The 25,924-nt window shown below is 39.2% G+C and overlaps 1 protein-coding gene across 1 annotated transcript in view; it reads right to left on the bottom strand.

Annotated features, from left to right (window-relative positions):
- Positions 1 to 18,183: 18,183 nt before the first annotated feature.
- Positions 18,184 to 25,924, bottom strand: part of MEOX2 (mesenchyme homeobox 2) — a 92,531-nt gene continuing 84,790 nt past the window's right edge. Inside the window, exon 3 of the mRNA XM_027872429.1 lies at positions 18,184 to 19,480. Within this exon, the coding sequence (XP_027728230.1) occupies positions 19,256 to 19,480 (225 nt within the window). The 3' untranslated portion in view covers positions 18,184 to 19,255. The remainder of the gene's footprint in view (positions 19,481 to 25,924) is intronic.

Raw genomic sequence — 25,924 nt, 5'->3', positions numbered from 1 at the left:
AAATTTGGTATTTTCATTTGTTCTAAATTCCCTAGTATTACTAGAGTTTCTGAAGGGCTGAGCAATCTATTTCCTTTGAATGTCATCATTGAGATACCTTGGTACAGTGGTTTGAGTGCTATACTTGGAATCACAAAAACCTGGTTTCAGACCTTGCCTCTGACCCTTTCTATCTCCATGATTGTGGAAAAGTGTGACCCACCTATTACCCCACTAGCACCTAGGGTCATAAGTTGCAGAACAGGTAGTGATCTGCATAGGAGTCTCCTCATCAGAAGTGCCAAACTTCTCCCCCTTTACATCCCCACACCCCTAGCACCAGCCTCCAGGACAGCCCATAACCCATCCATTGGCCTCACCAATGGTACACTGTTTCCTGTTTCCCAGGATTATTATGAGGTTGAGATGCTATGGGTAAAGTATTTTGGAAAGTAAATAAGCCCAGTACCTTGTTCAGCAATTCATATATGGATGTTGACTGATCCATATTGTATTTATGTGTACCAAGCAAGGCCCTTTCCAAAATGCCTGTGGATTTTTTGAGTTGTAGTTTTTAACACAAAAAATCTCCAAACACTTACTTTCAAAATAGATTGGGTTCCATATGTAGAAAGTATATTAGGTTAAGAAATATATTTTTCTCCCTCCCCGCTACCACCTCCAGGATAGTGACTAATACAATCAGGGCTAATTTTCTATGAGGGCACTTTTTTCAAGGTATACTTCCTTCACAGATTCTTTTCCATGTTTTCTCAGCCATGCTCTAAACCGCTCAAAGACATCCAATTTGCAAAAAAAAAAAAAAGTAGTGAGGACAAAAGAAGCAGCCTGAGAAAGAGCTTGTTGTTGGGGATGGATTTGGTCTCCAAGTGTGGCTACTGCCATATTGCTCTTTATTCCACCCCCATCACAAAGGAAAGGCTTATATGTACCTAAAAAAGGAGCCACCATCCTCATTGCTACATAGCATCAAATACTGCCATTCACATACATGTGTCCATGGGCTGAGACTGAGTGCAGCAAATAAGTCCCGTGGATTCATTGCATGATGCCCATTTTAGAATACATCCAGATTGGGTCCAGATGACATGTTATGAGGGAGGAAGGCAGAGAGAAAATCCGTGGACATTCCATTGGATTTGCACTTTGACACTCCTCTCTCTGTTCCCCCGTCCTGGGCCCCATGGCACAAAGATTGGGTTTAAGAACAAAGCAAGATCTGAGTTGCCAGGGTTCTCCTTCACAAGGTGAGCAGAAGAACAAGTACTTGCACGTCCTTGCTACCAAAATCCACTAAACTAGATATCTGGGGAGAATTGGATTGATAGCCATGTTTGGGTTAGTAGAAGGAGTCATTCCAACATGGCTTATGGGATCAACTGGTGTTCAATTTCTCAAAAAATAAAAGTCTACATTTCACTAATCTGTTTAACCCATTAGGAAAATTTCCATTTATAATAAAGTTTGTGAGAGAAAGAGCTTTTTTACATGAAAATAAAACAAAGGGTATTCAGGAGTTATGGAAGAGCCTAGGAAAGGAAAATGATCATTTTTAGATGAAAAGTGTATTTAGTCCCTACCATTTCACTCAGACACACAATCATAAGGAATTTGCCCAAGTTCACTTCTCTGGGCCTCAGTTTCCTCATCTATAAAATAAGGGGATTAATCAAGATAAAAATTTGAGGTTCTTTCCAACTCTAAATCTATAATCTTATTCTTCTGTGTTCTATATTCATAAAAGAAAAATAAAATATCATTGTAACCATTTTTCCTAAGAATGAAAAAAAAGCATTGCCTCAAACATCACTTTAACAGATTAGGAGCAGTGGAAGCTAAACTAAGTGGATTTTAAATCAAAACATTTTATGCAAGTTTCCAATAGCCCCTAAGTTATCACAAAGATTCCTTGTCTACAGGAAGCTATGGAGTCTATTCAATTGATTGGTCTGTTCGGGTGTTTACAGGGGTGGATTTTTTACTGAATCAAATAATAAGGCAGTTTCTATGTGCCCCATGTACATTGCCTTAGTCGATGCCTCCTGGCAGAATACTGAGTCCCAGGCCATGCCAGTTTGGAGAACCATTAAGCCTCGGCAAATGTTGTATCTCACATGTTAAGGGATGGGTTTGGCTCTTTGATTAATGGGTATCTATTACTGGGCTGGGCTCCCACACCAACAATCTTTTGGGAAAGCTGGCCAAAGACAGCAGTAATTTGGGATGAGGGTACATTGAAACTTAAGATCTTCTGAGAACTTTAAAAAGAGAAGGAAAAAGTTTGTAGTATTAGTTTTATGAAATGAGTATCTCATTGCATTAATCAGTCTTTTTTCCCACTGAACCTGTTGTGAGATATCAAGGTGACAGATATGCTTTGGAGTATTATCTGGGTAGTTGTTGCTGTACCTCTCACTTCCTCTTTTCCTACAGAGGTATTATGGTACAGAAGTACATAATCTGTCATGATGGGAACTAGCCATTAACACCATGCTGAACACCTCACAGATGAAGGGATGCAAAGACAAAGGAAAGAGAGTGAATACAGAGAAAACCGATGATGATGTCAAGATTTTAAAAGATCGATACAAGGTAGCACACGATGTTGCATCAAGTAAGGGTGAAATGTAGTGTGATTGAAGGTAAAGGGTTGTTTGTCATTATGGATGATGATGATGATAATGATGATGTTTTTTAACTTGACTTCAGAAAATCAATCTCTGAAGAATAAGGGAAACATACCTAGATAGCAATGGAAGTTTTAGTGGACTATGAGTTCAATGGTTCTATGGAACTCAAGGAAATGAATGTGATCTTAAGCTGATTTGGAGGGAAAGAGTCCCCTAGAATAAGGAGGAGGTGATCTTCCTGTACTTAGAGAGGGAACGAGCCATGGCTGCTAAGGTTCTGGTCTTACAGCCATGGAAATCTGGGTTTTTGCCCAAGTTCACTTCTCTGGGCCTCAGTTTCCTCATCTATAAAATAAGGGGATTAGTCAAGATAAAAATTTGAGGTTCTTTCCAACTCTAAATCTATAATCTTATTCTTCTGTGTTCTATATTTATAAAAGAAAAACAAAATATAATTGTAACCATTTTTCCTAAGAATTCCTAAGATAAGCAGTGCTTATCTGTCACTTACTAGAACTGTAGCCTGGGGAAACTCATGTAACCTCCCTCAGCTACACATCCTTAATCAGTAAGATGAGCATAATGAAAGCTGCTATTTTATAAGGAGATTGTTAGGGATTCAGTGAGACAATCACCATAAAGCACTTGACAAACCTAAAACCATGAGCTAAATGTTAGTTATTACTATTGTTCTGTCCTGGTCATGTCATTGCTAAAGTATTGGATTTTGTACTGGGTGATACCCTTTAGGAAGGACAATTGACAATATTCAGAAGAGGACAACAAGGATGGGAAACAGCCTGAAATCCATGCTTTGTCAGTAACTTTGAAGGAACTGATGTTGTTTACCTTGGAAAAGAGGAGATTCAGAGGAAAGATGACAGCCTTCTTCAAGTATTTGAAGGGCCATTATGGAGGAAAAAGTTAAATATGTTCTCTATGGCCCCAGAAGGCAGACCCAGGAGTAATAGTAGAGGTTGAAAACTCACTCAGTTATATTTGACCTCAGGTAAAGCCACCTAATGATGAGAGCTGTTAGGGGTGGAATGTACTGCTTTACAAACCCCCATTGGAAGTCTTCAAGGAGAGGCTGAGTACTTTAGGGACATATTGTAGATAAAATGACCCAATGGTTGGAAGGCTTTTCAAATACTTTAATTTTCTATGGTAATTTTTATTTATTTTTTTTATTTTCAACCTTCACTTCCACAAGATTTTGAGTTCCAAATTTTCACCCCATCTCGCCCCTCCCCCCACCCCAAGATGGCATGCATTCTAAATACACCTTCCACTAGTCTGCCTTCCCTTCTATCTCTCCCCCCTTCTCTTATCCCCTTCCCTTCAATTTTCCTGTAGGGTAGGATGGATTTCTGTACCCCATTTTCTGTATTTCTTATTTCCCAGTTGCATGTGAAAACATTTTTTTAAACATGTGTTTTTAAAACTTTGGGTTCCAAATTTTCTCCCTTCCTTCCTCCCCACCCCTCCATTGATAAGGCAAGCAACTAAATATAAGTTATATATGTTCAGTTATGCAAAACACTTCCATATTAGACATGCTGTGAAAAACTAACTCTATTTGCCTTAATCCTATCCCGACCACCCATTTATTTTATTCTTTCCTTTGACCCTGTCCCTCCTCAGAAGTATTTGCTTCTGCTTACTCCCTGTCCCAATCTGCCCTCCTCTCTAGTATTCACCTACTCTCTTGTCCCTTTCCCCCACTATTTTCCTGTAGGGTAAGACAGATTTCCACACCCAAGTGAGTATGTATGTCATTCCCTCCCTAAGTCAAATCCTCTAAGAATAAGATTCACTCATTCCCTCTCACCTTCCCCCAGTTCCCCTCCACTGTAAGAGCCTTTTCTTTTCTGGGTTTTTTTTTTTTTTGTGGGATAATTTACCCCATTCTACCTCTCCCTTTCTCCTTCTCCTAGTATATTCCTCTCTCACCCCTTAATTTTATTCTCCAGATATGACCCCTTCATCTTCAACTCACCGTGTGCCCTCTATCTATCTATATCTATATATGGGTACATATAATTTTTTCCCCTCCAACTACTCTAATACTGACAAAGGTCTCATGAGTTACAAATATCATCTTTCCATGCAGGAATGTAAACAGTTCAACCTTAATAAGTGTCTTATGAGTTTCTCTTTCCTGTTTACCTCTTCATGTTCCACTCAAGTCTTATATTTGAAAATCAAATTTTCTATTCAACTCTAGTCTTTTCGTCAAGAATGCTTGAAAGTCCTCTATTTCACTGAATGACCATTTTTTCCCCTGCAGGATTATACTCAGTTTTGCTGGGTAGGTGATTCTTGGTTGTAATCCTATCTCCTTTGCCTTCCAGAATATTATATTCCCATGTCCTGTGGTCCCTCAATGTAGAAGCAGCTAAATCTTGTGTTATCCTGATTGTGTTTCCACAATACTTGAATTGTTTCTTTCTGGCTGCTTGTAATATTTTCTCCTTGACCTGGGAACTCTGGAATTTGGCTACAATATTCCTAGGAGTTTTCCTTTGGGGATCTCTTTCAGGAGGAGATCAGTGGATTCTTTCAATTTCTATTTTGCCCTCTGGTTCTAAAATATCAGGGCAGTTTTCCTTGATAATTTCTTGAAAGATGATATCTAGGCTCTTTTTTTGATCATGGCTTTCAGATAGTCCAATAATTTTTAAATTCTCTCTCCTGGATCTATTTTCCAGGTCAGTTGTTTTTCCAATGAGATATTTCACATTGTTTCCTAATTTTTCATTCTTTTGGATTTGTTTTACAGTGTCTTGATTTCTCATAAAGTCACTAGCTTCCAATTGCTCCATTCTAATTTTGAAGGCAGGATTTTCTTCAGTAATCTTTTGGACTTCCTTTTCCATTTGTCCAATTTTGCTTTTGAGGGCATTCTTCTCCTCATTGACTTTTTGGACCTCTTTTGCCATTTGGGTTAGGCTATTTTTTAAGATGTTATTTTCTTCAGTATTTTTTTGGGGGGCCTCCTTTAGCAAGCTCTTGACTTGATTTTCATGATTTTCTTGCATCACTATCAGTTTTTCCTCTACTTCTCTTACTTGCTTCTCAAAATCCCTTTTGAGCTCTTCCAAGGCCTGGAACTGATTCATATTTTCTTGGAGGCTTTGGATGTAGGAGCTTTGGCTCCCTTGTCTTCTTCTGGTTGTATGTTTTGATCTTCTTTGTCACCAAAGTAAGATAATATAGTCTGACTCTTTTTGCACTGCTTACTCATGATCCCAGCCAATTACTTGAGTTTTAAACTCTTTGTTAAGGTATGAGTCTGCTTCCAATGTGAAGAGTGTACTGTCCCAAGCTTCAGGGTTTTGTACAGCTGTTTTCAGAGGTACTTCTAGGGACCTGTAAATTTTCAGTTCTTCCTAGGTGCTATGATAAGGGGCAAGGAGTTTCCTCTCCACCACCACAAAAAACTCCACCGCACCAGCGCTCCTCCTTGCCCCAGGACCGCCCCTCAGAACTGTGACCCAGATCCAAGCACTGGCAAAGCAAGAGATTCCTGCCTCAGCACTGGCAAAGAGATCCCTGCAATCTCCCTCTGATCAGCCACTTGATTCCTTCTCAGTCTGTGGGCCAGAAGCTCAGGAAAAAGCCGTGGCCCCGGGCCACGCTGAAGACTTGCGACTGAGACCTAGCTCCTCTCTCACTGCAGTCACAGACTTTTCCCACTGACCTTCTAAGTTGTCTGCAGCGTTTGTGGGTTGAGAAATCTGGAAACTGCCACAGCTGCCCTCGATTCAGTCCTCTGAAGCCTGCTCCAGGTTCGCTGCAGCCTGCGCGCCCACGCCAAACTGTGCTCCTCTCTTTGCCCTGCGTGATATACCTTTCTGATCAGGCATCTAGGTTGTCTTGGGCTGGAAATTTGTTTCACTCTGTCTTTTTGTGGGTTCTGCTGCTTTAGAACTTTTTTAGAGCCATTTTCTTAGGTATTTGGAGGGCTTTGGGAGAGAGCTCAAGCAAGTCACTGCTTTCCCTCCCTCAAATACTTTAAATGTTATGTAAAGCTGAGTCATTTATCATTACCATTATTGTTGTTGTTATTGTTCCCAGCATCAGCATCATTAGGCATTCTTGTTCAGGATCAGGTTGGACTAAATGACCCCTGTGGTTATTCCCACAATATGACCATATGATTATATGAAAATCTTACCAATGGAGAGAGAGAGAAACAGAGAGAGAGAGAGAGAAACAGAGAGAGAGAATCCATGTCAGTCTGGCTTCTTCCCAAGTTTAACACTAAACCTACTCTGTGATTCCATTGTTGTTCACATAAAAGCTGGATGAAAACACAAGCTCTACATATTCCAAGTTCAAATTCCACTATTGCTAAGAATTGTGCCACCAAGTACCAGATAAACATGCACCAAATTAGGCCACAAACTTCAATATCTGTGAAATTCCTAAATCCTACAACTGTTCTTAAATAAGTCCTCTATTTACAAAAACTTAAATAGTCAAATACTTAAATATTCATTTCCTTAAGAACATCAGCTGAAAAAAGACAGAAAAGTCACATTGAAGGTGAAGCAAGTATCTTTCTATGACTCAGCCATCATCAAGCCCTTGTCCCCTGACACAGTACTAGAAAAAACAAATTTGGAGATGTTTTGTAGTTTCAATTTTTTTCAGTAGTTTAATATTTTTATAACAATACATTTTTAAAAACCCTTTCCTTGATTGTGCCTGTGTGCTGTCTTTTATTCTGAGAATTTCATTTGGCCAGGATAAATACAGAAGAAAATCTGGACCAAAGTATGATCCAACCATTAAGGAGGAAAAAAAGGAATGCAGAATTAAAGGGATTTGTTTTTCCATGTCTCGTATTCATTATCAGATCCATCTGCACATTTCAATGGTGACAATGCCATGATGCCTTGAATAGAATGTTATAAAAATGTATAGGAGGAAACAGCTTTGGACAAAGTGAAAATTATGCAAAAATTTTAAGTCTCATGCTTAGTGGGATTTAAGAAGTTGGATAAAGAACCCATTTTCCATAAACTTTTGTTTGTTTTTTTTAATAGTATTTTTCCCAATTACATGTCAAGACAATTTTTAGTATTCATTTTTACAAGATTTTGAGTTCCAAATCCCCCCCCCTCCATCCCCTCTCCTCTTTTTAAAATGGTAGGCAATTTGAAATAGGTTTTACATATGCTATCATATAAAATATATTTCCATATTAGTCACAGTTGAGAAAGAAGAAACAAATCAAAAGAAAAAAATATAAAAAAGGACTAAACTAAGTGAAAAAAAGTATGCTTTTATCTGCATTCAGAGTTCATCAGTTCTTTATCTAGATGTGGGTAGCATTTTCCATCGTGAATCCTTTGTACTTGTCTTGGATCATTGTGTTGCTAAGAATAGCTGAGTCATTCATAGTTGATCATCACACAATGCTGCTGATACTATGTACAATGTTTTCCTGGTTCTGCTCATTTCACTTTGCATCAGTTCATACAAGTCCTTCCAAGCTTTTCTTAAATCTGCCCGTTAATCATTTCTTATTGCACAATAGTATTCCATTACATTCATATGCCACAGTTTGTTCAGCTATTCCCCAATTGGTGGGCATCCCCTGAATTTCAATATCTTGCCACCAAGAAAATGGATGCTATGAATATTTTTACACAGATAGGCATTTTCCCTTTATTATGATATCTTTGGAATCTAGATCTAGTAGTGGTATTACTGGATCATAGGGTATGCACAGTTTGATTGCCCTTTGGACATAGTTCCAAATTGCTCTCCAGAATGGTTGAGTCAATTCACAATTCTACCAACAATTCATTAGTGTTCCAATTTTCCCACATCCTCTCCAACATCCAACATTTTCCTTTTTTTTCATATTAGCTAATCTGATAGATATGAGGTGGTACTTCAGAGTTGTTTTAACTTGCATTTCTCTAAACAAAAGTGATTTAGAGCATTTCTTTACATGCCTATAGACAGCTCTGATTTCTTCATCTGAAAACTGTCTGTTCATATCCTTTGACCACTTATCAACTGGGGAATGGATTGTATTCTTACAAATTTGATCCAGTTCTCTATATATTTGAGAAATAAGACTTTTATCAGAGACACTTGCTGTAAAGATTATTTCCCAGATTTCTGCTTTCCTTCTAATTTTGGTTGCATTGGTTTTGTTGTGCAAAAGCTTTTTTAATCTAAGCAAAATTATCTATTTTATATTTTGTAATGCTCTCTATCTCTTGTTTGGTCATGAACCTGTAACTCATTTAACTTTTCCTTTAAGAATTTGGATGCTATGCCACTTGGTGCATATATGTTTAGTACTGATATTACTTCATTCTCTATGGTACCTTTTAGCAAGATGATGTTTCCTTCCTTATCTCTTTTGGTTAGGTCTATTTTTTGCTTTTGCTTTGTCTGAGAACAGGATTGCTACCATTGCTTTTTTTTTTTTACTTCAGTTGAATACATTCTCTTATAGCCCCTTATATTTATTCTGTGTGTTTCTCTGTGCTTCAAGTGTTTGTTTGTTTTGTTGTTTACAAAAACAACATATTGTAGAATTCTAGTTTTTGCTCCACCCTGCTATCTGCTTCCATTTTATGGGAGAGTTCATCCCATTCACATTCACACTTAGGATTATGATGTGTGTATTTCCTTTCATCCTATTTTTTCTCCTGTTTGTCCTTTCTCTCCTTTCACCTTTTCCCTTCTCACCAGTGTTTTGTTTCTATCTACCATCTCCCCCTGTCTGCCCTCCCTTTGGCACCCCCATTTTACTTAATCTCCTCCCCTCCTACTTTCCTATTGGGTGAGAATGATTTCTATATTCAACTGATTATGTATATTATACCCTCTTTGAGCCAATACTGATGATAGTAAGGTTCAAGTGATACCCATCACTCACTCTGTCATCTTCCCCGCCACTTAAGAGGTTTTTCTATACCTCTTCATGTGGAATAATTTACCCCATTCTACCTCTCCCTGACTTCTGTACCAAGCGTACTCCTCTTTCTCATCCCTTAATTATTTTTATGTCATTCCCTCAGATTCACCTTATACCCATACTTTCTGTCCATGTATATTCCTTCTAGCTGTACTATTAGGGGTGCAATTTTTAAGAATTACAAATATCATCTTCCCATGTAGGGATGTAAATAGTTCAGATCCATTGAATCTCAAATGATTTCTTTTCCCTTTTTCCCTTTTTAGGCTTCTCTTGGGCCTTGATATTGGAGATCAATTTTTTTGGTTCTATTCTTGTCTTCTTGTGAAAGCTTGAAATCCTTCTATTTCATTGAATAACCTTTTTACCTTTAAAATATTATGATCAATTTCACCAAGTAGGTGATTTTTGGCTGTAGTCCTAGATCCTTTGCCTTGTAGAATATCATTTTCCATGACTTCCAATCCTTTAATGTTGCAGCTTCTAAGTCTTGTGTAATCCTGATTGTGGCTCCCCAGTATTTGAATTATTTCTTTCTGGCCACTGGTAGTGTTTTCTCTTTCACCTGATAGTTCTGTGATTTGACTATAATGTTCCTTGGAGTTTTTATTTTGGGATCACTTTCCTGAGGTGATCAGTGGATTCTTTCAATGCCTATTTTGCCCTCTGGTTCCCGGATATCAGAGCAGTTTTCTTTGATAATTTCTTGAAAAATGCTGTCCAGGCCCTCCTTTTGATTATGGCTTTCAAGTAGTCCAATGATTCTGACATTGTCTCACCTGGATCTATTTTCCAGGTTAGTTGTTTTTCCCATGAAGTATTTGATAATTTTTTTTTCTATTTTGTTTCAATCTTTTGAATTTGTTTGATTCTTGATGTCTCATAGTCCTTAGTTTCCGTTTGTCCAATTCTAACTTTTAAGCAGCTGTTTTCCTTGGTTAGCTTTTTTACTTTTCCATTTGGTCAATTACACTTTTTAAGGAGTTATTTTCTTAGTGGATTCTTTTATCTCCTTTCTCATTTGGGCAATTCTACTTTTTAAGCAGTTGTTTTCTTTTTCCAAGCTGTTGACTCTTTTTTCATAATTCTCTTGTATCACTCATTTCTTTTCCCAATTTTTCTTCTACCTCTCTTACATGGTTTTTAAGCTCTTTTTTTGAGCTCTTTCATGAATTGTTCCTGGGCTTAAGATCACTTCCTATTTTTCTCTGAGGTTTTGTCCATAGGTGTTTTTGACATTGCTGTACTCTTCTGAGTTTGTGTCTCCATCTTCCCTGTCACCATAATAACTCTCTATGGTCAGATTCTTTTTTTTTCCTTGTGTTTTTTTTTTCTTACCTTTTTTGGCCTTTTTCCTTTCTTTTAAATTTGAGTTCTGCTCCTGGGGTGGAAGGAACACTGTCTCAGGCTTCTTGTGCCAGGGGTGTCAGGCCGAGGTTGTTTATCTGGTGCTGCATTAATATTGCCCTGAGGCCCATAGGAGACCCTTGTGTCTGGTGCTACCCTGAGAGAGTGGGGTGGGGGGGTCGCTAGAACTGCTGGAGGCCATAGGGGTCTGGCATCTCACCTGGTGCTGAGCCAGTGTCCTAGTGCTGGTGCCTGGAATGTGCTGAGGCTGGTGGGGTGTTTCTGTGTTTCCCCAGAGCTATACTGAAGCAACTGGATGTCTGGACACTGCAGATTGCCTATTTGCCTGGGGCTACACTGAAGCACATGGTTCTCAGAGCTGGAGTCTGCCTGTTCCCTTGGTTATGCTGAGACATGTGGGGCGGGGCAGAGGTGTCCTGGTGTTGGTGTTTGCCTGCTTCATCACACTGGGGCTCAGGATATCCCATTGGTTTGCTGAAGTGGGGCTTATTGTCCTGCACTGTGTTCCTCTTTTACCCTAGTAAGACAGATCTTTCTTGCTAAACTTCCAACATCCTTGGGCTAAAAGATTGTTTCACCCTGTCTTTTTTGCTGATTCTGCTGTTTCAGGATTTGTTTTGGGGTGTTATTTTATGGTTGTTTGGAGGTGAATATGGAAGAGTTATCATGATTTAATGCTTACTCTGCCATCTTGGCTCCCATACAGAATCTTTTTGTTTGTTTTAAATCTACCATTGTTTTCCTTCCAGAATTGAAAGTAGAAATGCTGAAATACTGGAAGAGAGAGAGAGAAAGAAAGAGGGAGGGAAGGAAATAGAGGGAGAGAGAGACTGTTCTTAGATATTTCTGGCAAGCTGGAAGCTGGAAGCTGGAAATGTGAAAATCAGACAAGAGGACGTTTTCTTACATGTTTTTCAGACCAATCATGCAAATTCCAAATGTTGAAAAAATGTAGGTGTGCATACCAACTTTTAGGAAGCCAAAGGAAACCTGCAATGTTTGGATCCCTTGTCTAGCAGGTCTAAATTTTTTCCTTATTTCCTGATTGTTTTTCATGTGAAAAAAACAAACAAGAGAATCTTATAAGAAATTACAAATTTCCTCTCAGAGGGACAAAGAACACCCTTATTCACCAGAACCAGAGCAGAGGGAACTTCAGAAACAACACAGCCATGTGAAAAGGACTTTCAGGAACTTTGTGAACAAGATAATTTATGTTTTCAAGTGAATTTGCATATCACATGGTTCAAATAGCATAATTCAGTTCAAATCTTCCAATGGACCTATTACCTCATTGATGAGAACGTTCCCTACAACAGTGCAGTCCTCAGCCCATCCAGTGCTGCACGTTCTTATGGCATTTCCAAAGGTTTTTAGACCAGCAAAAAGGTCATCCAAAAATCACCTGTAAGACAACCATCATTGCCAAGAAGTGAGAAAGCATGGCAGTGGCCCAGTGACTTATTCTCAGTTGCTAGCTTAAGGGATGTAGATATTACAGGTGTTTCCAGTGAATTTTTCTAGGTAATAATACTAATAATAGCTGACATTTCTGAAGTCCTCTAGAGACATCATCTCATTTGGTCCTCAAACACTCTATAAGGTAGTTATTATAATTGTGATAATTTCCATTTTACAGATGATGTCAGGAAGACTTGAGTTCAAATGCAGCCTCAGACACATATTAACTCTGTGACCCAAGGCAAACCACTTAATCTCAGTTTGTCTCAATTTCCTCAACTGTAAAATGAGAGTAACGGCACTTACCTTGTGGGATTGTTGTGAAGATTGAATGAGATATCGCTAAAATGTTTTTCACAGTACCTGGCATATAATAGGAACTATATAAATGCTTATTTCCTCCCCCAACCCTTTTCACTCTGCTAGAGACTGGCACCAGAGTCTGAAGAAATGCTTACTGGCTGACTGATTGGCTCAGGTGCTAACAAGAATCTTGTACTAACACTTTTTTTTTTATATTCTCTCTCCCAAATAGATTGTGAGCTCCTTGAGGGCAGCAATTGACTCACTTTTTCTCTTTATATCCTGAGCACTTAACACAATAGTTTTCATATATTAGGCACTTAATAAATTATTTTTTTCATTCATTCCTTTTAGCTCTATAGTTCCCCCTATTCTTCAGTCAATTTAAAAAAACACACTAATGATAATAACGCTAAAAAATCTATACATATATGGCATTAATGTTTAAAAAGTTATATCTATGCATCCACATGTGTGTGGACATACATAAACATTGGTATGTATCTGTGCATGTGTGTTTGTGTGATTTCATTTGAACCTCACATTATCCCTGTGAATTGAATATTATCTCTATGTTATAGATGAGCAAACTGAGTCTCAGAGAGGTTGATTGAATTGTCCATAGTCACAAGGCTAATATTACAAGGGTAAGAGATTCAAACCTGGGTCCTTCTGACTCTAAAGTCAACACATTCTCCAAATCAAAATATTACATAGAAAAATTGCAAAGTTACTCTCTATGCTCAATTTTTCCTTCCTATCTCTACCTGTCTTAAATGTCATTCTTGAGAAACCCTTACAGGGCTTTAAAAAACCATCCATTAATTTATCTTTTTAAAATTTTTGTCTTTGGAAAGTTTGGCTCTTTGGAGAAAACTCAATCCTAGCCTCAGGCCCCCCTACATGATCCCTAGAGAAGAAAAGTAATCAATGCAGAGTAGTTCAAGCCAATGAGAGGTCACAGTTCTCCAGGGCCATGTTGGAGAAGAGCTGGGAATGTGTGGGATCATTGTAAAAGCCATGTGGCAGGGTCCTGTTTCCAAACCCAGCTGGGAAAATCTCCTTAACCAAACACCCAGCATACTTACAGCGCAAGAGGCATCCATGCTCAGTCAGATGTCAGGACCAGAGCCAATTCCCTATCCTGTGAATTTCCATAGAATGATAGAACATGAGTTAGAATTACATGATGACATGAAATGAGAATTGCTCGGTAAGAAATAAGGCTCATCAGAATCCCCGCTCGGAGAAAAGGGTTCTAGTTTATTGTTAGGAGTTGTCTTTGAGCCCATTTGTGAAGCCAATTAAATACAGGGAAGCACACCAGCAAGACGATCTCTCTGCTGACAAGGACCTAGAGATGCTATCAGACTGTCTCCCTGGACTCTGGGTGGTTTGGGCCTTAAGCATGCCAGAAAAGTAACAGAATAACTTTATACAAGTCCTAGAGAAGTATGATCCGTTATCATTCTTTTTGAGTGTTCCAACAACTAGCAATTTTTGTACTTAGGAAATTCTTTGAAAAACCCTTTTTGGAATAGAGAGACAGTGTGGTGCAATGTGTAGAGAACTAATCAGAGTCAAGAAGAGCTATGTTTACATCCCGCTTTAGATATTTACTAGCTGTTTGACCTAGGGCAAGTTAATTAACCTCTCTGAGCCCCTGTTTCCTCATCAGTAAAATAAGGATAATACAAGCACCTCTTCAAGAGTTGTTGTGGTGGTTAAGTGATAAAATATTGGTGAAGGGCTTTGGATATCAGCAAAAGCATAGAGGAATGAAAGGCACTATCACTATGGTAGTTTAGGCATAAGACCTCTTTTTCTCTCTGAAAAAGAGGGTCTCTTTGTCATGCACACAATTATTTCTGCCAGCTTTTAAAAATGGGTGCAACTATGAATCTTTCCTCTGACTCCATGTTTCCAAACCTTCTGTCTCTCACTTTGCATCTGTTCAGTCATTGGTATGGCTGTCCTTTGCATCCTCTCCAATTTCACTCCATCCTGCTCCATTTGTGGCCCCCAAAGGGGGCACAAGCCTTGGATGATAGGCTGACCCTCCCTACTCACCACATCTGGGTCCTTCCTACTATGCTCAATTGCAAGTATTCAGAGTCATTCTTGCTATTTCAATGGCTGGACTATATTTCTGATTCCTATTTAAATTATGATGGACTACAACACTCGGAATGTTTCTTCCACATTCACCCAAAGACATTCCTCCCCTGTCTTGGATTTCTGGAAATTATTTTCCTGCCCAATTGAATTACCCTTCACTTGTCCCTATTATACTCAACCTATTTACATCCTACCACTTCCCTGACTTGTCAAAAGTATTTTGGATCTCTGTCCTTCTCCACCCACCCGTGGAGGTGTCATCATCACCAATGGATGTTTCAATCCATCATCTAAGTCATGAACGGTAATGTTCTAATGTGAGTTGGGGTTCTGAAGAACTTGACTAAATAGGCATCCCAATGTTGACACAGAACTAGATGAAAGGCAAATCCAGACAAATGGCTGACATGGGCCCTAGAATTTGGGAGAGCATAATCCAAAGAATTTAGAGCAGGAATAAGAAAGAGCTCATGGCCAAAACTTCTACCAAAGCAGTCAGCCCAAGAAGGAAGGTGTACTTTCAAGAAGGAAATGTCGACGACAAGTAGAACAGACTCCAATGAAGAATAAAGGCTACCATTGTCTAAATCACCATAGACTAACTCCAATGTTTAAAAGAGGCATATACAAGAAAATGAAGGTGGAAGCTAGGACAGGTAACTGAGAATGAAAAGAAAGGGAGGGGCAGGATGGTAACAATTGTGGGAAAGAAGGCTGAGCTACTAATTTTTTTTGTGTGTGTGTGTGTGCTGGTTCTGTTTTATCTCCCAAAGGAAATTGTTGGGTTTACTAGGATAAAAAGTAACAGAGTTGAAATCCAAGGTGAGCAATGGTAAGGATGTGTTTTTATAGCCTCAACAATTCAAGTCAACAGGCTTGAATAAACTACATTGCAGGATATTTACTGAAAGGGCTGGTAAGTGTGATTGCTGAGCTGCAGTCAACAATCTTGGAAAACTGTTGACCAGTAGAGATGCTGCAGAACTAGAGACAAATGTATTGTCCTGATGGATTGTGAGAAAAGTGAGAAGAGTGGATTCTTCAAAGTCTAGGTTACTGAGCTTTATTTGAACTGCTGGAAATATTAAAGAATACATTATTAAGGGGATGATGTAGCAATATTTAGAAAAAGTAGTTGTGGTCAATAATAGCAAGGGTTCATTAAGAATAAGTCATTTCAGATTCCCTTCATTTTCTTTTTAAATAGAGTAACTGGATAAGGAAAAAAAGTATACCTGGAATTTAGCAAGTCATGTGACAATATTTCTCATGACATCTTTGTGAACTAGATGAGGAGATTTAGGCATGATGGTAATATAGATTAAATGGCTGGACATATACAGCATCAGTGATTCAATGTCAGCCTGGAATGAGATTCCTAGGGAGGCCACCATGTCTCTGTCTTTTTCCCTGTGCTATTGAACATATTTATCATTGATCAGATGAAAGCATATATAACATGCTTATAAAATTTTCAGGTGGCCTGAAATTGTAAGGGCAAGTCAAGCTCAAAAATGTTCTCAACGCGTTAGTATTATGAGCTAAGCAGACAGAAAAGGAATTGAATAGAAATGAATGTAAAGTTTTATATGTGAGTTCAAAACATCAACTTCACAAAATAGATAGGAGTTGTCTATAATGCAACTTGATATAAAAAATCAACAACCTGGGAGTTTAGAGGACTGCAAGCTCAAAATAACCCAGAAATATGTCACAGCAAGCATAAAACATATGATCTTGGATTTTATTAATAATGCCATAGAGTTTAGATGAAGGGAGACAATGTTTCTACTGTACCTTAGCCAGAAAACATCTACAATTTTATGTTCAGTTCTGGGTAATGTCACATCTCAGGAAGAACACTGGTAAACTAGCATATGCCCAGATAAAGACAACAAGGATGATAAGAGAATAGAAAACCATGCCAGTCACACAGCTATTAGAACAACTGAATATGGTTAACCTCCAAGAGAGCCAACTTAGAGGAGACATAATCATTTCTTTCTAGTATCACAAGGGTTGCCAAATGAAAGAGGAATTAGATTTATTCTGTTTGGCCATGGGCTTGGGGTTGGGTGAAGGAGAACCAGGACCAAATGACTGGAAGTCAAAACAAGGAAGATTTCTGCTCAACAAAAGAAAAAAAAGAATCCTTAGTTAGAATGTCCTCATGTCAAAAGGACTGCCTCAGGAGTCAGAAGGAGCCCCTTCTGGGGTGGCCTTCAAATGGCAGATGGATGACCACCTGTTGTGAATACTTTAACATGAATTCCTGCTCAGTTTCTCGCTGGACTGAATGGACTTGGAGATTTTTTTCCAACTCTGAAGTTCTATGTTCTGCTAATAATCACATATCTCTATTGGCAAACAGACTGAAAGAGCAGAAATCCTATTGCCTCAGGTTCATAGTGAAGATCTAACTTTGGAACAAAGAAAAATCTGAAGATCTTCTACATTTAATAATACTCCTTTCTCCTCACTATCTCATTGTTTTCATTGTACGGTATTGTTGTATTACATTGTATTTTTCCTGGAGTGGTGATTTTATCAGCAGAGAGAACCCATGGTAAGGAAGTATATCCATTAATACAAAGAGACATCTATCCTGTACTTCATTCCTTAGAAAGTTGAGTCTTTCATTGCATTTCTTTGATTCTCCATCTTTTTTTTACCCAACCTAAAATTTTGCACAGGGAAAAGAAAACTAGTAAAAAGTCAACATGACAAGTAAAACACTCATTAAGCAGCATAAGCAAATAGGATGAGCATGACATAGAATCAATTAACTTATTGCTCTCTTTAACATCTATGTTCTAATTCCCCAACTGGAGGTCCAGCAGTCTTGAGGACGTCTATGAGATGATAGTTTATTTTTCACGTGGAATTATTTCCTGACATCTACTCCATTGAAGGCTGGTAGATACTTTTGTCTTCCATTGTTTTTTGGTTTTTTTTAAAGAGAGAAATGAAGTCCTGTTCTTTATCATACTATGATGAAAAATCCAATGGCATATTTTCCAATGTACTTTTTTTTTTATTTCTATGAAGTAAAACCAACCTAAACCTATAGGATTCATGGGATCATAGAAAAATATTGAAATATGCTTTAATTGTTTTGGGCTGTCTTCATTTACTTGATGTATATGTTTTATCCAATGAGATATGAATTTATGCAGGAATCAAAGCAAAATGAAGCAGGTTCATCCCAGAAGAAAAGCTTAGTTTGACAGGCACTGGGTTAGTGTGCTTCAGACTAGAAAAGAAGGATTTTTCTAACTGCTTAACAATTGGCATGAGGTTTTCACATATTCTTAGGAAATAACAGAAAATCCATTATTTTAAAAGGATCATTTATTAAACTTTTTTTTTTTACAAATTACAATCATGTTTTCTGTTAAGGCTTTGGTGTTCTATATGTACACATATATATGAAACAACAATGTGTAGGTTTATTAAGATGAACTTAAGCTGGAGACAGTTTCTGAACTACCAACTACCAATTTTGCTTTACAATGTATCTCTTGCTATTCAATGCCATATGAAAAAAACAACAACAAAAACAAAAACCTTCCTTCTGGTGAAATGACTTATTCCCATTGTAGAAGCAATACTTGATATTTTCTAATATTTTATAGAGATGACTTTGGGCAATAGTTGGCATACAAACTTCTGAAAGATGACTAATTTTTATGATCCTAAAAAAAAACACATTTTTCAAGCTATAAGATAGGAAGAGTTGAAGAGCTAGGTAAGGTCTATAATACCCTATTAGCAGCAGTCGATAGTAAATGCAACAGAAGATTTGTTTTGTCTGTGGTACAAAGAAGGGTGTGTTCCATCCGTCTCTTCTATTCCATCTTCCTCTACTGGAAGGAACACAAGTTAGCATGTATGCTTTGTCTTTGAAACGAGAAAACAGAAGGGAGACAAGATGAAGATTGTCATTAGGAAATGTCTATTGCCATAAGCTAATATGAATGCTTTGCAAAAGTTAGTGAAGACAGGAAAATGCCATAAGGTAAATATATACAGAGTTAAAATACATTTCTTATCCAATAAACAGTGATTTGGGGCCCTGGGACTGTTCAAGATAAAATGTCTCCTATTTTGCTCTCCATAGCAATTTATTTTTCAGTGCAAGCTAAGCAAACAAAGACCTGCCCATTGTCCAAGGCATGGCCAACGAGTGCGGAATGTTCCAAGCAAGTCCATCTTCAGCATCATCACCATGGAGGCCCCTCGGAGAAGTGGCACTTAGCCCTCTACAGCTCAAGAGGGACAAGCAGGAGAAGGCTGGCTGTCAGAAAGCCAATGCTCACTGCCACTGTCTTCTCCCTCTGTAAACCACGTCTGGGTAAGTAAGGCTCGCCATGCTAGCGTTTCTTTCCTGAGAACGGCGCTCGCTCGGCGCATCCCGCGCTCGGTATCATAAGTGAGCGTGCTCGGAGCTGTGGTCGCTATCATGGCTGTCATCGTTGGCTAACGAGTCCCCTGTGTGCTGGAGGCCAGTGGCCCCAATGCCAGAGAGCTCTGAAGGCAGCAGGGTCCCCTTTTTCACATTCACCAGTTCCTTTTCTCGGGCAGCTGCCCCTTGCTGGCCTCCTTTTACCCGCTTCCATTTCATCCTCCTGTTTTGGAACCAGACTTTCACCTTGAAAAGCAAACAGAAGAAAAAGAGAGTGGGGAGAAAGGAAAAAAAAAGTTAAGTCCAAAATTTACATTCTGATGTCAAAGGGGGGGTGATGTTGTATATACCACTATAAATTTAAAATAAATACAACACATGAAAATTTAAGATATTTCCATTACACACACACACACACACACACACACACACACCTAGAAGACAGAAAGCTTAGGTACCTCTTATTAGCTATGTCTGTGGGAGAAGGAGGAATGAATTCATCCCCAAACAACGTTCATCGAATGTGAATTCATTCATGGAATGGGAACTCATGAATTTTGTAAGCAAAAGATAAAATATATCATTTCAATTCCATCATATCAAAAAGCTTTTTCATGAGCAAAAGTAATTAAGCTAGAATAAGAAAAGAAGTGATTGACTGGGGCCGGGGTAGGGGTGGGGTGGCAGTGGGTGGGGGGCTTTCCATCAAATATCTCTGGAAATATATCTGATACTTAGGATACAGAGACAACTAACCAGAATGTACAAGACCAAAATTTATTCTCTAATAGATATGTGGTCAAAGGATATAAACAGTTCACCAAAAAACTGTGAACTGTTAACAGCCACATGAAAGAATGTTCTACCTTACATCCTGCAAATTGACAAACATTTCAAGAGATGGGAATAGTCAATGCTGGGGACGTGCTGGAGAGAAGCAGAGACACTAGAGTACTGCAGGTGCAGCTGTGAAATCATGCAAACATTCTGGAAATCAATTTGGAATTATGTGGAGAAAATGACTAAAAATGTCCATCTCCTCTGACACAGAGATTCCACTGCTAGGCATATGCTCTTGGAAGTCAATGACAAAAAGAAGGGCCCCATGTGCACCAATGATATTTATAGAAACATATTTTATATTATCAAAGAACTGGAAGCAAAGTCAACATCCATTTATGGGGAAATGGCTAAGTTGTGCTGCATGAATTCAATGGAATGCACCCAGATGGCCCAAGGATGAATCTAAGCATCACAGAGGTGAATGAGATGATGTCTAGAAAATACTGGAAAGTGAAGCAAGCAGAATCAGAAAAAAAATGGTATCTGTGATGACTACTGCAAGGGATAGAGAAAAATAAAAATAAAATAGCAAAAACTGAAAAATGAAAATTCATAATGACCTAGGGAAGCCTCAAAGAAGAGGCAAGAGAAAGGACTTCCTCCTGTTTCTTTGGGAAAGGGGGAGGGAGTAACTTGCCTACAACACAGCATATAATGGGAGACTTTTTCATTCTAATTTTTCAGAGCTGCAGGAATTCTCCTCCCCTGCTTTTTTATCTTTTTTCATCAAGGATGGCTATCTGGGAGAGGGAGGGAGAAGAAAAACAATGGATAGTGAAAGTGTTATAAAATATCAATAAATGTTTATGTAAAAAAAATAGAAAGAAAGAAAGAAATGTTGCATCGTGCTCCAATTCTTTAGACCAACCTAAATGCTTTGAGGCTCATGAGGGGATGCCTGGAGAGGCAAGATTCAATGTGTGCAAGGAGGATTGCTGTGTTTTGTTGGATCTGGCATGGGATCCCGATTGTCATTTTAGAGTCCTGCCCAGTGGTTGTAGCCTTTTTGTTCTAGGGCTTCCTCAAATAGCCACTTATTAAATGGGGTACATTGATGTTATAAGTGAATAGTCACAAAACCCACACAACCTCTGCTAAAACAGAGCAGCTTGTATATAACAGACACGGTGCCAAGCACTGGAAACCCAACTACTTCCTTAAACCACATAGAAAAGGAAAAGGAGAACCCATAGAGAGCCCATATAACTGCCTATCCAAATCTTACTGGTCCTCCCAGAACCAACTCATGTCCTACATCCTTCACTACAATTCTACCTATTAATGTTAGTGCCCAGAGAAATCAAGGAAAACCTACCATGGAATCTACCTTGTAATTAATGATATGAAAATAATACAAGAAGTTGTTATTCTACTAAGTTGGAGGCAGACCATACAATAATGACTAGCATTTAATCGGTGATTTAAGGTTTGCAAAGCTTTTTACAAATATTATCTCATTTTATTCTCACAATAATCCTCAGGTGGTGCAATTATTATCACCATTTTATGGATAAGGCAGGCAGAGGTTAAGTGACTTTTCCAGGGTTAACAAATATTTCAGACAGGATTTGAACTTGGGTCTTTCTGATCCAGGTACAACCATCTATCTACTGAGCCCTAGCTTCCTTTTTTATCTCATTATTTCTGACTAATTAAGTGCTTCATTCCTAATTGGTAATTAGTTGTTTCTAAATGTTTTTGCTTCTTAAATTTTCACAACGTATAATCTCCGTGGCCTTAGGATAAAGCCCTGGTCCCCCTCCTAGTTACAGCTTTCTCTATTCACCTTCATTAGGCACTGCTCCTGATTGTGACCTCCTCCAGAGCTATCTTGTATATGTTGTACCATTAGCTAACTCCATGTACCTATCTCCTCAGCCAGACTATAGACTGCCTGAGGGCAGGAATAATTTCTTATAATGTTCTGTATTCTCTACAAGGCTTATAACAGTGCTGCGATTCATACTGCGGATTCAAAGAGAGGCAAACGACAGTCCCTGCCCTCACGGAACTTGCAATCTAACTGGGGGGACTACTTGCAAACAAACACAAGATACACACAGGGCGAATCAGGGAATCAGTAGAGGTAAGGTGCCATGACGAAGGGAGACTCAGAACGGATTCTTGGGAAAGTGAGACTTTAGCCAAAACTTAAAGGTAGTCCAGGAAGCCAGGAGAGAGAGATGAGGAGGGAGAGAATGGCAGCCATGGGGGACAGCCAGAGAAAACACACAGCATCTGTGGGAGGAACAGTCAGGAGGCCAGTGTATCTGGATCCTAGAATACATGGAGGATGCTAACTCGGGATTACATCAGGGTGAGGTTTGTAATACCGTACAGAAGTCATGGGCTGAGGCAGCATCTCGTACTGGAAAACAGCATGGCAGAGGCCTGGGTCCTCCTGCACTCTGGCTGTGCTCCTGCTAAGCCCAGGAAGGTCTCTGAGGGAAAACAACATTTTGCTAAGAGGATAATAGCAAGTTTAGTTTCGTTCTCATTTTGTAACTGGTGAGCCAGTAGAATGTCCTGGGCCCCTGGGATCCTTGGATTATATATTTAGATCCGCAAGGGACCTTAGGAGTTATCTAATCCAACCCCCTTATTTACAGATGAGAAAACTAAGACCTAGACAGATGAACTATCTTACCCACAGTCACAAAGAGGAAAGAGAGGAACAAGAATTCAAACTCAGATCCTGGGACACCAAGTTCAACCAAATTCCCTCTTTGGGGTGCTGTTGACTAAGGTCTACAGAATGTAACGACAGGCCTGGAATCCAGTCCTTCTTCCTGATTCCAAGCTGGTTGTCTGGCCACCATATCACATCTCCTGCCAGTAGTGCCCACCTATATCAGAGAAAGGAGTTTTCATGCCAGGACTTCCCTACCTCAATACAGTTACAGCCCCAAAACAAAACAAAGCCAAATGAAAATGCATTTTAATTTCAAATTTGTGCAGCCACTCCCTGGGTTGTGAGCATGAAAGTTTCCCCACTAGCATGTCAAACTTGTGCATGTGCACTTGGGTCATACCAACTGGGAATTCCACAAAGCGAACAGGCTAAGCAGTATTTTAAGCCCTCCCATCAGTAAACACTAAACAGGCCCAGAGGATGAGTAGTCTGCATTGTCACATGCTTGACTTCAAGCCAGAAAAATCTCCTCAGCCCTGCCCCACCTCATGCACCACAGCCCCTTCCTTGGGGTTACCTTCTGATGCCCTGGTTCATCAGATCACAACACCAAATAACGAACAGACCTTGCCCAGATTCTAACCATACTTCTAATAATGCCAGCACAACAAAACAACTTTTCACTCCACTCAAAAAGGTACAGCAAAACCCCTCGGAAGGAAGCATTTAACCTGGGTTTGTATCATGCACTGAGGCTTAAAAGAAATGCAGGATCTGTATAAAAAGAGAGAGAGAAACTAAGCTCTGAGCTTCCTGCATCCTTAATCTATCACTCAGATAATGGGAAAACTAGATCCAATTTAATTATGTTCTTCAAATGGCGTTTAATGTTGTCTTGGCTTACTTTTTTTTGCTGGAAAAGGGTTTCACTCTTGGCTCTACTTCAGTCTTTCCATGGAAACTTAAGCAAATGTTCCTGTTTCTCAGTGTCCAGTTCCACATTTGTAAGAGAGAGACATCTGGGTTTCCCAGAATCCTCAAGGGGGCATTTTCTACACAGAAACCCCAGAGGGGATGAACACACAAAACCCCGTCCTCACCAACACTCAGGTCGAAAAGCAAATCCTTTCAATTAAGTCAGTGGGATCTTGGCAGGAATGTGTGAGGACTGGACTAGCCAAGCCACAATTTATATTTTTCATTTTTAAAATCTACACTCATTTCCTTTTTTCCCCATATGTGGATTATATCCGTCTGCAAAATAGCCCATCCCATGTTAAAGAAGTAGCTGAGTACAGTGGTGATTTCACAAAAACTATCCCTTCTCATGTGTCGTACTTCCTGGAGGATGGTTTGTCCATTTTCATTAACAGCTTAACGAACTCAAGAAAAAGGCTCTCTCTCTGCCCACAGCTGGTATCCAAAAATACGAGGCTGAAACCCACTGGATGTTTATCTAGTGACTCTAACATGAGAAAGGCCTTTCGAGAAGGATTTCCTCCAGGGATCAGATACAAATATCTGAAAAATGAACTTGCTTTGGAATTTGTAAAGAGTGAATAATGGGGAAGGAAAAAAAGAGGTGTGGAAATTTGAGCCGGGCATGTGCGAGAAACAGGGAGGAAATGGGAAGACTTGTGAATTCCAACTTCATTTCAATTAATGGCTTGTATTGTCCTTTCTGAATTGGATCAGGAAGGCACAGATTTGAGAACCTTTGTTAAAACACGGTGGTAAGAAAGGAGAAAATTTGGAACCCAAAGTTTTAAAAACAAGTGTTCAAAAATTATTTTCACATGCAACTGGGAAATAAGACCTACAGGCAATGGGGTATAGAGATCTATCCTGCCCTACAGGAAAATTGAAGGGGAAGGGGTAAGAGAAGTGGGGGGAGATAGAATGGAGGGCAGATTAGGGGAAGGGGTATTCAGAATGCATGCCGTCTTGGGGTGGTAGAAGGGATGAGATGGAGAACTCAAGATCTTATGGAAGTGAATGTTGAAAACTCAAAATAAATAAATTGATTTTAAAAAATAAATAAAACATGATGGTAAATGGGAGGATGGAAGGGAGAGGGAGAGAACCAGGGAGTGGGAGCCCAGGGGGTTTTCTCTGGCCACCCCATAAATCTGCACAAAGAGCTATCCACAACAAATGATGATGATGTCACTCGTTGTGTTAGTATCAGATGACACCACAACACAGTTGTCAGCAAAGAAGACTGCTGCGTTCATCCAGGATCCTCATGGAATGGAAGGCTTTGGACAAAACAGATTTTAACCTTTTAGGTGACAGCAACATTTTTGTTTGAAACACCGTATTGGAAAGCTGCGTCCATGTCTGAATCAGCGGGCATGTATACTGAACGTTGTTGGGGAAAGAGCACTGAATTTATATGAATCAGGTGCAGGTTTGCCTCCTTAATGCTTGTGGCACTTTCGGGGAGTTGTTTTTCCTTCTCAGGGCCTCAGTTTTCCTCCCCTGTCAATTGGGAGTGTTCTATTAGCCACCCAGCAGGAGTCCTTTCAAGATAACTTCAGTGATTAATAATCCTTCCTTCTTGAAATTACTTGAAATTACTTTTTATTTCTTCACTTGTCTGTTGTTGTTTCTTGCCCACCCCTACCCCATTTCCTAATGTAGTACCCTATAAAGGGACAAGAAGAGAGAATAGGCATTTATTAAGTGCCTACTACATGCCAGGCATTATGCTAAGCACTTTACAAACATCATTTCCTATAAGCTTCTTAGGGAAGGAACTATTTCATTATTATTATTTTTTTTAAATCCTAAGTTCCTAGTATTAGACAACCACTTCATCATTTTTTCATTATATTTTAAGCCCAAGTTCCTAGGACTAGATAATTAACATATTTTGGTGTGTCAATGTCAACAATGAGCCTCAGTTTTCCTTATCTATAAAAAGAGGGAGTTGGGCCTGATGGTTTCTGAGGTCCTTATCTAGAGACCATACCTAGGACCCTAAGGGACCTGGAGTGGAATAGATCCTCTGCCAAGTTGGCTGATCTCCATTTTGAAAGCCTTCAAGAAAAGGCAGAGTGATTGGCTGAGTCACAGTCAAGCATGGGTGGAATAAGGTGGCCACCGAGGTCCGTTCATCATAGAGTCTGAACTCTGTGAAGCCATTCCTAGATGAGTCCTCAAGTCCCTTCCGGCTCTATTCTAGGAACCTAGAACATAGCTAGTTAATGATT

The sequence above is a fragment of the Vombatus ursinus genome, unplaced genomic scaffold, assembly GCF_900497805.2.
Source record: "Vombatus ursinus unplaced genomic scaffold, bare-nosed wombat genome assembly UNPS02014799.1, whole genome shotgun sequence".
In the NCBI taxonomy this organism is placed as follows: domain Eukaryota; kingdom Metazoa; phylum Chordata; class Mammalia; order Diprotodontia; family Vombatidae; genus Vombatus; species Vombatus ursinus.
Note: the sequence above shows the minus strand (reverse complement) of the source record. Positions and strands in the feature narration are given on the sequence as shown.